This window comes from Pipistrellus kuhlii, unplaced genomic scaffold (genome assembly GCF_014108245.1).
Source record: "Pipistrellus kuhlii isolate mPipKuh1 unplaced genomic scaffold, mPipKuh1.p scaffold_m20_p_2, whole genome shotgun sequence".
In the NCBI taxonomy this organism is placed as follows: Eukaryota; Metazoa; Chordata; class Mammalia; order Chiroptera; family Vespertilionidae; genus Pipistrellus; species Pipistrellus kuhlii.
This window is the reverse complement of record NW_023425515.1, coordinates 51,950,955-51,966,339: the sequence shown is the minus strand read 5'-3', so window position 1 is coordinate 51,966,339 and position 15,385 is coordinate 51,950,955. Positions and strand designations below refer to the sequence as shown.

Here is a 15,385-nt window from a genome sequence, read left to right as displayed (position 1 = left end):
CAGCTGGGTGGGCCTCTCTCAGTGGCCGAAGCCATTGGTCGCACCTCACCTTCTGGACACAGCCCACAAGATAGTCTGTTGAGGCTTATCATGGGCATCCACACCTGCTTTTCTCATATCCATGGAGAAGCAACAGAATGCTGCTCAAAAAAAGCTTTGGCCCCTAGAAATGACTTGAGTCACCTCCCGAGTTGTAAATGAGGGTGTGCAGCGACAGCTGAGCTGGAGAGAGGGTCTGCAGAAGTTAGGGGAGACCTTTGGATGGGGAAACCTTCACAAAGAGATTTATGTGAGACTCTGACTCAGACAGGATAAAGATGACACTTGAGAAAGAGAAGGCAGAGAAACTCACCATTTCAGGATGGAAGATGAGCACAGGCCCTTAGCAGGAAGGGGCAGTTACTTGGGGAACCTGGAGGGAACCAACCTAGCTGGCATCTCTGGCTTTATGGGAAGCGGAAGGGATAAATAAGGTGGAGCTGGTGTGGTGACCAGGAGGTGGGGAGACGGAGTGAAGTCTATAGCACACGCCAATGTCTAGTTAACGGATAATCACGGGAGGCTTTTCTGAAGAAGAGTAATAGGGTGACGGTGGTGTTTTCAGGAAGATAGATGACTTCCTTATTCATTTTGAAAATGAGCCTTCTTGTAGTCTGGGGGAAAATAGCTGCCATCAGCTGTAGGATTCCTGGAAATCAATACAATCAACCGAAGAGCCAGTGACCATCGTCTCATGCCTAACATGAATTCTATGGTTATCTGCTGTTTTAATTTTGCTTCTCCACCCTCACCCTGGTTTGTTTTGTTTTGTTTTGTTTCCTTGGAACTAACCTGAAATAGACTTTGGAGCTTTTTCCCAACAACACAGCCTAATGAACAGAAGGGACTGCAGCAAGATTCTGACGATGGGTTTTTCAACACCAGCTCCTTTTGTACAGTAACACACATAGATTAGAAGAGGGAGAAGACGCTGATTTTCAGTCCACACATGACCTAGGTTTGCATAGCACTTTTAGATATTTTCTTTTACACACTAACTATGACCCCTGGGAAAAGATGAGCTGTGCCCATGCCATACACAGCAAAACTGAAATTGGAAAAACGTCACTTGTCTGTGGTCGTTCATTTTCTAAGAGAATGTGATTTAAGATTCTTCCCCTGAGCAGCTCTTGTCATTCTGCCTGGCCATAAATAAAAGAGTGTGTTTGGTATTCATTAGCTTGCAAAGAACTAAAACATGGGGCCAGGCTACATGAGCAGTAATTAATATACACTTGACAACTGTCATTCTGACACTGTAATTAATAACTTACATGTTCTTTACTTTGCCAAATAGTGATTCAACATAAATAGCAGTTTATGGTAAGGACTCTACTCAACATTATTTGTAAAAGAGGCAGGACATTTGCAGGGGAAGGAGGACCGGCTTGCTGGGAGGCCGAGGAGGGAGCTTGGTGGGGCCAGAAGTTGCTCTGTAGCAGCTTCTGGATTGCTGAATCTGACACTGAGTCAGGAGAGTAGAGACAAGGGGAGCACCTTCATTATCCAATCCTCATTCAGCTCCCCTTCCATGAATGCCCTTATTATGGGCAAAGCACACCTGGGGTCAGAGAACTCACCTTTACCAACGTCAACGCTGGCTGTGCTGCCTTTTATCCTCTCTTCAGTTTCATCCCTTATGTGAATATTGAACCTTAGAATAGTTCGGGTTCCCAGATATGCTGACCACAGTGAGCTCACTCACAGTCCCTCTGAGGGTATGCCAGCCCCACAGCATCCTGCACAGCTCTCAGAATACCGCCCCTCCTCACGTGCCCCCATGACCCTCGTATGGGAAGTAGGGAAGGATCCCAGGATAAAGGGCAAATGAGCAACAAGCAAACATTTCTTCCTTCTTCTCAGTTGTTTCCCTACATCTACTGTACGCTGGGCCCTGTACATATATTGTCTCTAATCCTTACAAACCCCCTAGGGTGGAATCATCCCTGCCCGTCTTTGTGGACGAAAGTTCAGACAATAACCCAAGCCCTCTCAGCTTCAGGATTTGAATTTGGGGCTTGCTTACCACAAAACCCAATCTTTGTGTTTATTTATTTCAAACCTACTCTTTCCCAAGCAGGCAAGTTTAACCTTCCAAGTGAAAGGAAGTCAGGTACTGGATTCTCTAAAAGCAGGAGGATTTTTCAGATTGAGAAAAAGACAGAGGAAGTAGTAAGTCCATCTCAAAGGCAAAAACCTCCCATCTTTCTTTCCCTTTAGCTTGTAACTTCTCTAAAAACTAACCACATTGGGCACACACACTACTAAGCAGGTAAGGTTTCCAAGAAGAGATCAAAAGCAACAAAATCAGGGTTGAAAATATGAACAAATTAAAAAAGATAAATGCCTTGTGTAGATATTGCATCACTGCTCTTTTAAACTTAGTTATACAAGTTTTTAAATTTGTAAGTTATATTTTTATTCTTAAACTAGAGGCCTGGTGCACAAAAATCATGCACTGGTGTTGGTGAGGGGGTGACCTTCAGCCCAGCCTGTGCCCTCTTGCAGTCCGGGAACGCATGGGGGATGTCTTACTGATGGCTTAGGCCAGTCCCCATGGGAAGCAGTCAGACATCCTTAGTGCTCCTGTGGAGGTGGGAAAAGAGAGGCTCGCCAGTGATGAGCTCAGCTTCTGGATGAGTGGCGCTCCCCCTACAGGAGTGCAGTGACTACCAGAGGGCAGCTCCTGCACTGAGCATCTGCCCCCTGGTGTCAGTGCATGTCATAGTGACCAGTCATTCTCCCATTTGGTGGATTTGCATATTAGTCTTTTATTATATAGGAGAATTTACTTCATCCTGTGGCATCTCTTTATCCCCAATTCATTGCCATCTAATTTCCTAGCTGTCTCTTTTCATTTTTCCCTTGAAAACATTAATTCTAAAGACTAACTTTCTGAGTTCAGATTCTACCTTCACTTCCCACCAGTTAAAAGACCTGATAAGTTACTTCCAAACTCCAGTTGTTTCTTTACACGCAAAATTGGAATGATACTAATGCTTGCATAATAAAGGGTTATAGTGAGGATTAATTGAGATAAATGTCCAGTATTTTGGAAAGAGCCTGGCACATCCTAGGCACTCAACAGAGATGAGCTGTCATTTGTATGTATCTTTCCTGCCTTAAAATACTGAGATCAACTGAGATAATCATGTAAAAGCATTGTGAAAGAATTAAAATGACACAAATGTAAAGGTTCTCTACTACCTTTTTTTTTTTTTTTTTTTTTTTTGCAAAGTGAATTAGTGCATTAGAAGCTTTTAAAACTGTGATGCTTTGTACTCTGGCAAACCCGTTCACAAGTTCATAATTTACGTTCTCTGAGAAAGAGGAAGAGAGGGAGACCTGTCATTTGAGAGTGGAAAGGTAACTTCAGATGAGATACCAGAGCTCATGGGAAGGAGGGAAAGGGAAGGGGATTCTCTGTTTCCCGCCATGAGGTACTTTCCAAAACTACACTGCTGTGCAGAGTGGGGACTACCATCTGACATTAAAGTCGAAGAAAAACATATCGAAAAAGAAGAGTATCTTTACAACTAAATGCCACGTGTTCCCAAATATATGCATATCTCTGTACATTTATTTTTTTCATTGTCTTCTCTGTCTACAATCATATTGGGCAAGATGTTTTATAGTTTCTAGAATACATTATCCATAGAGCATAGGGATACAGGTATAAAGATTTCTCTTTCGTTAACTAAGAACTGTTTTCAGAATACTAGATGGCATTTCCCTCCTTTCCACATGAAGGGTCATGCTTAAAAAGGGATGGTAGCTGGGGACTGTGGGCTGGTGGGAGGAGGGTGGAAAGAACATGGTCTTTCCTGGCAAGGGCAGTGGCCTACTGCTGACGCTGATAGAAGGTCTTGATTCCTGAGTGCTTTTCAGATACCCAGGCACCTCTGCTCCAGTAAGCATGTTAACAAAAAGTACACAGGTCTAATCCTATCAAAGTTTATCTCTGAGCAAGCTATCTCCCCAAGTATATTTGCCATGGGTACTTATTACATTTCCTTAGATAACAGTGCAAATATGAGACGAATAAAGGGAAGAGGGACTGGCAATGAGTACAGAAAAGAAGTAAGGGATCCAGAGAGTCAGGAGAGAGTTGGGGCAGGGGAGGAACTATGTCTACATATTACATCTTTAACAAAGGTCTGGCCTGTGCTACTCAACAGTGCTAGGCACTAAGCATGTGGCTACCCTGGGGAGGACACTGACATACACTGAGCATTTACATGCTGCTAGACGTAGCATTGGATGCTTGATATACAGTATCTCATTTAACTTTTGCAAAAATCCCATGAGGTAAGTTTTATTTTTATCTCAATTTCATAGGTGAGGAAAATCCACAGGGAGCTTAAGTAACTGGTTTAAGGTCATGCAACTAGAAAGGAGCAAGCTACAATAGATTTAAATTTATACCCCTAAAATTCTAAGGCCTAGGATATTTCCAGTCTATCAGATGCCTTCTGGATAAGTTTTTCTAGTGGTGGAGACTTAACCTTCAAGGGATATTCCCATCTTTAAGGCACAGTCACAATTTTCTTTTAACCATTTTATATAGAAACCGCTTTTTACCTTTTTTTGCAATATAAAATAATAATAAATTTCAAAAAATTCAGAAGGGTATAATGTAAAAAGTTCCTCTTTGCCTGCCACGCATTCCACTCTCCAGAGGTACCACTGTTGATAATTTGGTGTGTATCCCTCCACATCTTTTCCTACGCTGCTCTAAAAAATTAATCATTAACAGCTTTGTTTTCTTCTTCAAACTAATGGTATATCATTATATTCTATAGATTTAAGTATTTTGTAGATCTAATTGTCTTAGTAGCTACCTAAAAATTCACTTAATTTTCCTAATAATGGGCATTTGGATTGCTACTGATTTATCACTATTACAAACAATGCTGACATGAATTGTTAAAATGAGTGTCTTTATATGAAATATATAAAGTATCTCTTCCAGTAGGCTATATTTCTTAAAGTGAGATTGCTGGTCAAAGGAAAGAAGGCTTTATATTTAAACTAGAGGCCTGGTACACAAAATTTCTGCACAGGTAGGGTCCCTAGGCCTGGCAGGCGATCAGGGACCCCTGCTGGCACCTGCCTTGACTGGCCTTGGGCCTGCAGGCTGGGGGCAGCTTCTGCATCGAGTGTCTGCCCCCTGTGGTCAGTGGGCATCATAGCAACTGGTCATTCCACCAGTCATTCCACTGGTAGGTCAGTTTGTGTATTAGGCTTTTATTCTATAGGATAGTAACTTCAGGGAAGAAGTTCATATTCCCATCAACAGTGTGACAGTCCCATGTCTCACCACAATCTTTCCAATAGGGGAACCTAATCAATCTTTTAAAATTTTTGATAAACTACCAGGTGAAAAAATAGCCACTCAGGTGGTTTGAACTTTCTATTATTTTATATTCCTTTAGGGGTAGAAGACAAAACCTGGTTAACAGGCAGATGCTCGGAGTTTCCCAAAGTATGTCAATCAGATCAGTGACTCATCCATGTCCCCACATGCTAATCTCAGAGCATATGCAAATTTGGGTCTCAGAATGAAAAATTTTGATGTGTCCTGTGGCTTCAGAGGTCACTCATTCACATAATTTATTAGAGACCTACTGTGAGCCAGGCACCATTCCAGATGAGGGGGTACCATTGCAAATAAGAGAGACAATGCTTTTGCACTATTAGAAGCTATACTCTTAATGGGAGATCAATAATAAATAAGTAAACAACTAAACAAGATACTTCAGGGTTAAGCTGTATAGTGTTGTTCAGAAACTGATATGGTAGAGCTTTGAATATCAAATCCTACTGTTGTACAAAAAGGGACAAGACAGGCACATGGATCCAAATACTTCTGCTAGGACTTCTTGGTTGTTTAAAAGTCTAAGTCAAGCCCCAGGTGTAAATAATCATCCTTCCATACAAACCCAGGCCTCTTCAATGATTCTCATGTTAGTAATGGGCAGCACTGAAAACTAGGAATCGTCCTTGACATCCTTCTCCCTCACTCTCCCTATTCCCGTGGTCAGCAAACTGCAGTTCTTTGGCCCCTTGGGTGTGGCTCTTCCACAAAATACCACAGCCTGGGTGAGTCTATTTTGAAGAAGTGGCGTTAGAAGAAGTTTAAGTTTAAAAAATTTGGCTCTCAAAAGAAATTTCAATCGTTGTACTTTTGATATTTGGCTCTGCTGACTAATGAGTTTGCCGACCACTGCCCTATACAATCTATTATCAAACTGGGTGTATATATATATCTCTTAAGTATTTTTGGAATCTCCCTGTCCATCCTCACTCCCACCCTAGTATGAGTTACCATCACTTCTCGCCAGGATACTGCCTCAGCTTTACTGGTATCTGCTCATACTCTGGTTCTCAGCCATGTGGATTCCACACTACTGTCAGTCTCCCAACCCATTCTCTTTAAAAAATCTCCAAAAGCTGTCTACTGTTATCAGGATAAGCACAAAGCTTCCTACCATGCCCCATTTCCACCATACACCCTGTGACTTCCTCCACTCACGTTAACATTCTTCTCTCCCCTCATACTCACTGAGCTCCTATCTAGCAGTCTTGTACATGCTATTCCTTTGGTTTGAAATGATGATTCCTCAATTTTCAATTCAACTATCACTTCTTCAGGGAGGACCTCCTGAATGAGCAAAATCCATCTATCATATGTTGTTGTGTTACCCTATAGATCTTTCTCATGGTTCCTGTCATAGTTGTATGTCTATAATTGCTCATATTTCCTTTAGACTTTAAGCACCATGGGGCCAAGGTCATGTCTGCTTTTGTTTGCCAGCACACCTGTTGGTAAATGACACAGCATCTCATTCCACTACAATGTTATACATTAAACATTTGCTGAGTAAAAGAACCAATAAATTCATGAGTCAGGCCAAACTGCTTGGAACAAATTTTAAGTGCTGTAAAAGTACAGAAAATAAATAGTTAACTATTTGTACGCCATAGGCATCTATAAACGCAAATGGCGGACCTTTTTCAATTACACTCAAAATACCGTGGCAGTTATCTGGTTAAAGTTAACCATTTGCAGGATGGCCAAATAAAAAGCACATAGGAAGGGAAGAGGGGATACAAGAGCATGCCATATCAGAGGGACAAGGGCTGCCCGAGTTAGTGAGGCAAGAATGAGTAGGCTTTGAATTCCACACAAAGAACTTTAACCCACTCTTACAAGCTATGGGGATCTAGTGGAGGTTCTTAGAGGATTAAAGTGAAGGTAGGAAAGATGAACCCAGGTAAGTTATCATTTGGGTAGACAGAGAGGTAGCAGCTTTAGAGGCAAGTAACTTTCAGATGTTTAAAGTACACTAGTGTGAGGTTTGTCACCTGGAATAGAAAAAAGGGTAGATCCTGGGATTAAGAAACAGGAATTTGGCAATTACCGTATTTTTCGGACCATAAGATACACTTTTTTCCCCCCAGAAGTGGGGGGAAAAAGTCCCTGTGTCTTATGGTCCAAATATAGCCTACACATATACTTTAAAAAAAAAGTTTTTTTACTTGCCCGGCTCTGTGTGGTCTCTGTGTGCTTGCCCGGCTCTAAAATGGTTCTAAATGCTGCTGTTTACTTTACAGGGTTGATTACATGTGTTTATGACTGTGATGTTGGGTTTTAATGCACATAAAATATTTTAGGACACTATTTGTTTCAGAACCTTTTTTTCTTCATTTCCCTTCTCTAAAAACTGGTGCGTCTTATGGTCCGAAAAATACGGTAACTGGATTTGGGAAATTTAAAAAATGTCAAAAGTACTTTCCTCTGACCTTACTTTGCCTAAGATTTACACATCAGAATATATAGAAATAAGGACTAGAGAAAGATGACATGATCAGAGCCTTCCCAATTCTTAAAACATACAATCTTATTTCTCCCCCAAGGATGTCAAATAAGGAAGTAAAGTATTAGGCTAAAAAAAACCCTCAGGCAGACAATGCATCAATTACCTGGCATCTCATTCTAAAATATTCAATAAGTAGCATTTAATTAGACATCCAGGAGGCAATATATTTCTATACCTACATTCTAGAATTTAATAAAATAAAACAAGCCTACACCATGGCATGAAACAGATGCAAGGACCACGGACTAAGTGAGGGTGCCAGAGTTCTGATCTCAGTTCTCAAGTTAACTCCATTGCATCAACCTGAGGTGGGTCTCTTCCCTGAGCACAGGTTTACCCATCTGTAAAACTGGCCAGGAGGGGAAGGCAGGGACTGGGAGTGACTTCTACTTAAGTTCAGCAAACTCCTGGGACTCTGGGGAGGTATTTCAAGGGGACCAAAGGGCGGGGACAAGGGAGCTGCTGAGTAGGCAGCCTCCCACCCACCTCCCACAGGCTCCTCACCCCGAGAAGCTAGCTCCACTTCTCTATCGACTACAACATCAGGGATCAAGGTGTCATTAAGTCTTCAGTAGGATCCTAACCTTCGTTCACACCGTTGAGTAAAAATTCTGAGTTCTAGATGTTAAGAATCTTGTTCCTTTAGGATTCAGCAGTCTGATTCCCCAAAGAATAATATTACATGCTGATAGCTGTGTGGATCTATAAGCTAACACCATTCTCAGATCTTAAAAAGGTTTTCACAAAAGCACAAATGACACACCTTTTTAGAATTTGGGGGTAGAACTGAACTTTCATTCCAGGAATAAACTTTGAGGTTGGGTGAACATAACCAGAGCTTGTCAGCCAGTAATACAGAGGGCTGCAGGTACTTATTTTAGTTTCATCTTAATGTTGTGTTTTAAAAAGCGAGTATTACTCGTGTGATAGAAATTTATTTCTTTGTAAAGAAAAAAGAAAAAAAAAGGTGTGACAACTGATCTCCCAACAACTCAGAGCACAGGGCCTCGGCTAACTTCCTATGACTCTGTGACCTCAGAGGCTTCGTCAGGGGCCCCAAGCCACACAAAGTAGCGAGTACCCAAATCTGACGTCATTTCACTAGTGGCCCATACTTTGCAACTGCAGAAACTTGGATGCTAATGAGAGAATCGGGCTGACTCCTCTTTAGAAACAGAACTGAACAAGGTGATAGGCAAAATGAACACACTCTATAGGGGTTTCCAAAGTTCATATTCCCGGAGAAACCAAGATGGTGGCATAGGCTAGACACATGAATGCAGCCTACCCTAACAAATTTGAATTTAGAACTGGAAAACAGGGGAAACATCACCCTGATGGCTGGCTGAGCGGAGGCTCTACCATCTGGGAAGGAAAGAAGGCGTGCTGAACCTCAGGAACTGTGAAGGTGCGGTGAACTGTGTGCGCGAAAAGGCAGCTGCCTGACTTGGCTGCTGGCTAGCTTGCGGAGCACAGAGAGGGCGGACAGCTAATGCTCGGCTGGCTTTCTTGTTCAAGAGGAAAACAGAACCACCCTATTGCTCTAATAGACGGCCCCAGACAGGGAGAGGCCAGACTGTCAGGCAGTGGGCAGAGATCTCTCGGAGGTGTGTGAAGCCAGCGGCCATTACTGTGAAACTCAGAAACCAGACCCTCGTAGGGAGGGGCTGAATAGAGCTTGTCTTCACCACCCCAAGACTCCACCCCATCCAAGCGGAGCACAGAAGCCCTTCCAGTGGCTAGTTTTCTCATTCACCGTGAATAGGACTCTCCTAGGGAGGGACAGACAGGAATCCAAAGCTTGTCTGTGCCTATACCAAAGAGGTGCGCGTGCCTGCCATCAATCTTGTGGGATTCACCAAAGCTTAGCTGTGCTTCCCCGAGACTCCGCCCCATCCAAGTGGAATTCAGAAACCCTCCTAGCTGAGACATTTCTGATCCTCAAGCTAATTGGCTTGGAGATAAACGCTTCCCAGTGATACCAACAACAAGCAAGGCTTAACAACAAGACTGCACACACAGCCCACAAAGGGAACTGGGAGACTGACCCACTGAACCATATAGGACACCTTAGCACACAAAGCCACCCTACCAACTCAGGGAAGCTGTGAAAATGCCAAGAAAAGGAAACAGATCACAAACAAAAGAAATGGAAGACAAGAAACAACTGTGCCAAGACCGGTTTGGCTCAGTGGATAGAGCGTCGGCCTGCGGACTGAAAGGTCCCGGGTTTGATTCTGGTCAAGGGCACATCCCCAGTGGGGGGTATGCAGGAGGCAGCTGGTCGATGATTCTCTCTCATTGATGTTTCTAACTCTGTCCCTCTCTCTTCCTCTCTGTAAAAAATCAATAAAATATATTAAAAAAAAAAAAAGAAACAACTGGATATAGAGTTCAAAACCACGGTTATAAGGTTTTTCAAGAATTTCCTAGAAAAGGCCGATAAAATAAACGAGACCTATGAGGATATGAAAAGGGATCAACTAGAAATAAAGAATACATTGTCTGAAGTAAAAAATATTATACAAAGTCCTAAAAACAGAATGGAAGATCGCAAGAATCAAGTCAAAGATTTGGAACACAAAGAGTCAGAGGACACTCCTCCACAAAAGCAAGAAGAAAGAGAATCCAGAAAGTAGAAGATAGTGTAAGAAACCTCTGGGACAATTTCAAACAAACCAACATCAGAATTATGGGGGTCCCAGAAGAAGAGAGAGAGCAAGATACTGAAATAATAATGGAAGAAATAGTGACAGAAAACTTCCCCCACCTGGGGAAAGAAATAGACTTACAAGTCCAGGAAGTGCACAGAACCCCAAACAAAAGGAATCCAAAGAGGACCACACCAAGACACATCATAATTAAAATCCCAAGAGCAAAAGACAAAGAGAGAATCTTAAAAGCAGCAAGAAAGAGAAAAGCAGGTAGTTACCTATAAAGGAGCACCCATATGATTGTCAGCTGATTTCTCAACAGAAACCATGCAGGCCAGACGGGAATGGCAAGAAATATTCAAGGCAATGAATAGCAAGAACCTACAGCCAAAAATACGCTACCCAGCAAAGCTATCACTCAGAATCAAAGACCAGATAAAGAGCTTCACTAATAAAAAAAAAAAGCTAAAGGAGTTCATCACTGCCAAACCAGAATTATATGAATTGCTGAAAGGGGTTCTTTAGGAAGAGAAAGAAGATATAGATAAAAATTATGAACAACAAATATGTAACTATCAACAAGTGAATCTAAAAACCAAGGGAATTAAAAAATCTGATGAACAATATTAACTGGTGAATATAATAGAATCAGAGGTATGGAAGGGGAGTGAACAGATGATTCTCAGGGAAAAGGGGAGTGAGGGGTGCAGGAAGAGCCTGAACAAAAACTGTGCACCTATGGATGAGGACAATGCGGGGTGGGGAAAGGGCAGTGGGTGGGGTGGGAACCTGGTGGAGGGGAGCAATGGAGGGGGAAAAAATGAGGAACATTTGTAATAATATGAACAATAAAGATTTATTTAAAAAATAAAAAACAAACAAACAAATAAAAACAAAGTTCATATTCCCAGTTGCAGTGGACCTTGAGGAAATCAACTGATTGGCTTTTTCTTTTTAATACTGTTATTGTGGGGAATATTTCCTATGAATTTAAATGTTATTAGCACAATCTTTGGTGTCAATTTGCTATTCTTATATCCAACATAGTAACAGGATTTTGGAAACCTTACAGACATGTTTACATGTCGTAATGTAAGCGATATTTCTTACTGGGAGCTGTGAAGAAAAAAAAAAACCCCACCATGCAAACGTTTGAAAAACACTTCTTTGGTAGCTGATTACTGGGAGTGAGAGAGGAAGCGGATCTTCACCAATTTGATCTGAGGGACATTTTAGTAAGTTTGGTTTAAAAATAAAGAAGTGAGGGCAGTGGGGAGGGACCCAGTATTTCCTAAGTGATGACCATGTTCTAGACACTGTGCTTGATCTTCACCCACCCAACAAGAATTGGTCTTTCGTTGGAAGGGAAGGGGTGGGGGGGAGGAAAATGGCTCGTCAGGGATTTTGCCTGTTTTCTAGATAAAGGGAGATTCCTTCAAGATTACAACTAGCAAAAGGCAGTTTCTGAAATCCAACTCAACAGTCATTTGACTATTAATTGCCGTTTCATAGCTGTAGTGAAGGAGCAGAGGAACCTAAGTTGTATCTTTAAAGTTAGCTTTATAAAATCCTATGTGGTTCTAAATCATGACTGCCATTGTCACCACAGCTGATATTTATTAAGTCCTCACTCTGTCCCAGGCACTGTGTATTTAAGCTTTAAAACCTTCATTTCATTTAATCCTCTCAAATGTTTTATGAGCCATGTGCTAGGATTATCCCAATTTGTTGGAGGCTTTTAGCAGGTTAGTAAGTTAACCAACATCATGGATGCAAAATCCAAATGCACATTAAATTGTTGAATGTATCTTTAGTTACCTTTCCTGCGCATAATGCCTGCTAAAAGAGCTATTTCCCCCTTCAAGTGCTGGAATCAAAACAGTTGAAATCTCAATTTCTCACCTCTAAAATAAAAAAGTGAGATTAGATGTTCACTTAGGACTTCACACATTCAGCATTCTCTGGTTTTAAAATGTGTTACGCAGGTAGCCTTCCATTTAAAGAACACCAGACAAACATAGCAGTCTTTTTTACTTCAGCATCCTGGCTACTTACACTGCAAGGCTGGCTCAAACACCCAGAGCAACATTTTCTGAAGTCCCTGTCCATTTAGCAATGTGCTTACTAGAAGAATATACCATTTGGTCATCATCACTGTATTAGAAAAATGTTCCTTGTTCAATATTCTTCATAAAAACTAAATAGCTTGTAAAACAATATGCTGGTGATTTAAGGACTGGGGTTTATACCCTAGAGCACATGTGTCAAACACAAGGCCCGCGGGCCAAATCCGTCCCGCCAGGCCTTGCAGTGTGGCCCGCACCGCGCTGTCATCACTGCACTCCGCTGCGTTTCCATCACAATGACAGTTTATGACTGTTCAGTAAACCATTCGGCCCGCGATTTAGGCTGGATTTTAGATTTTGGCCCCTTCTCTGATTGAGTTCGACACCCCTACCCTAGAGGGACTTTTATCTGTCAGGCTTCTTTTCTTATCCTATTGACCTGGATGACTGCTGGCTACAAAATCTGGCCTCTTTCAGCTCAGGAGCACTCTGGGGATGGGAGGCCTAGGGGCAGAGGAGGGGGGCAAATCTCTATTTTCCTAAAAAGGCAGCTCAAGCAGCTTCAAAAATCCTTAGTTGACTTTGAGCTATATTTGTGAAGCATAGAAGGGAAAACTGTGCAACATTGTGAGATTTTTATGAATTTGTTTTCATAGTCAAACTGATGACTGCCCTGGTGAAATTTCAGGCACTTCGATTTAGGTGAGGTCTGGTCTATTTTCTCGTGTACTGTGGGTATCCAACACCTAGTTTTGTCCGTTTCACATCATTTGTAGACCCTGTACCCTGCAGAAAATGTGGTAAGCTAGTGGTCCTTAGGGATACCAATTTTCTAGTTTTTCTATCCTTTGGCAATCCTCCTTCCCTTAGTATTAAGCTTAAATTATTGTAGAATTTTGCCTGTATGTGTTTGTTACCTCTGGGTGATTTTTTTCATGTCCCATTAAGCTTATAAAAAACGGAATTCTGCCTGTACCTTCATATTACATCTTTTCCCTCAAAAAACACAAGACTCAAATTGGTTTGTGGGCAAAGTGAGCTGGCCACCCATTGACAAAGAGGTAAGAGGGCAGTTATTCTTAAAAGAGAGGGCAGATTTCAACGGGAAACGATACGTTCTGGTTTGCAAGATCACACCAGTCTCCCCACTGAAAAGGGCTGAAAGAGCCTGCACATTCAGCTAGCCTTTCCCTACCTGGTTTCACTCACGCAGATCACACTTCTGTCATCTTCCCAAGAGACAAAAACCAGACACAAAGCCGGGCTTACCAAAGCAGGCAGGGGACTGGCCTAGAGGTTGAAGATGAGCAGAGGTGAGTGTTGGACCCCTGAAGGGGAGATATTGAGCCAGGGGGAAGTCAGGGAAGCGGGTGAACAGAAAAAAAAGTAGAAAAGTGACCGTGAGAAAGATTAGCAAAGAACTGAATGCTGTAGTCCCACAGAACACACTCTGAATCAATCATACCAAACATCAGGACATACTTGAGGACACATTATTACCCCCCAGGTGTGAAATAAATGCATTTCTGGGCCACTATGGTTGTCACCACATCTAAAACCTAAAAGCAAGTGTCAGATGCAAGGGAAAAGTAATTAGGAATTGTAAAGGTAGTGTTATGACATCTACCGATTCCGTTTTAGCAATTAAGAAGAGCCTAAAGACTGGAGGAGGGGCAGCCTAGAGGTTTCCTTCTCAGTTGCACCTGCTTCAGCAGGGCCTGGGCGAATAAGAGAGGAAAACAACAGGTTCCCACAGGTAACATTACCCAGTCCCGCACCTCCAGGCGCCCGTGCCCAGAGCCGGCCCAGGCCAGGGTGCCCTGCGGAAGGCCAGCTCTGCAAGGCGGGCAGCGCCCGGGACCCAGGTGGGACCCCTTCCCCACGGCTCACCTGCTGGGAGCCAGGTGAAGAGCAGCAGCCAAGGTGCGGGATCCGCGAGGCCCATGCCCGCGCCTCTCCGACCCCTTTCTGTTCTGGGCTGGGCCCTGCCCCTGCTCGGCGGCCGCAGGACGCAGCACCTCCGCCAGATCCCTCCGCTGTCGCTCGCTGGCTCGGTAGGCGCCGGCGGAGGTGGCCGGCAGGTGCGCGGCTCTGACCCACCTGGGCGCCCCCGCCCCGCCTTCCGCCCCGCCCCGCCCCGCCCGCGGGCCCGGCCGTCTGTCCTCCCTGCGCTGCCCAGCCCGCCTCTGCAGGTGTTCCTCCTCCCGCCGAAAAAGCGTCTCTCGCCCGTGGAGACTGCTGCCACTTTTCTCCAAAGTTCTCAGGAACCTCCGCCCCTAGATAATTGATCCCCCGCGTTTTGTAGAATTCTGTAAATATGATAGAACTTTCTGGGGAGCAGTTCCTATGTTTTTCCATTCACTCCCACGTGCTTGGAAAACATTCTTTTTCTTTATTTTTGTTATCTCCCCTCCAGTCCCCCCCACAGTACAACACACTGATGTAAGGTTTACACATTGTGTCTAGTCAGGTTCTGTAGAAACTAAAGATATAGCATGTGAGCTGAGAAATAATCTCCGATTAGGATAAAAGTAACAGATGTTTATTATAGAAAGGTTAGAAAAACGTAAATGGATGGAGATAAGTAAATCCTGATAGTCAGGCATGTGTTGATGTTGGTATATTCCTTTTTTGCTATTTCCCATCCTGCATGCAACTCAGCGGCCCCTCGCAGACCTCAGCCCTCCAAGGTCAGGGCTTCGAGGTCTCTTCACAGCAGGCCTCGGAGGGCATCGTTTGCATT

At 43.2% G+C, this 15,385-nt stretch overlaps 1 protein-coding gene across 3 annotated transcripts in view; it reads right to left on the bottom strand.

The window, feature by feature from the left end:
* The window catches only part of ILDR1 (immunoglobulin like domain containing receptor 1), a 35,827-nt gene extending 21,105 nt beyond the window's left edge, over positions 1-14,722 (bottom strand). For 2 of the 3 annotated variants that reach the window (XM_036446547.2, XM_036446548.2), the window contains exon 1: positions 14,533-14,717. In XM_036446547.2, coding sequence (XP_036302440.1) covers positions 14,533-14,587 — 55 coding nt within the window. In that variant the 5' untranslated portion in view covers positions 14,588-14,717. Of the gene's footprint in view, positions 1-14,532 lie in introns of all 3 variants that reach the window. The other variant, XM_036446549.2, reaches the window with a different exon arrangement.
* Between the last annotated feature and the right edge of the window lie 663 nt (positions 14,723-15,385).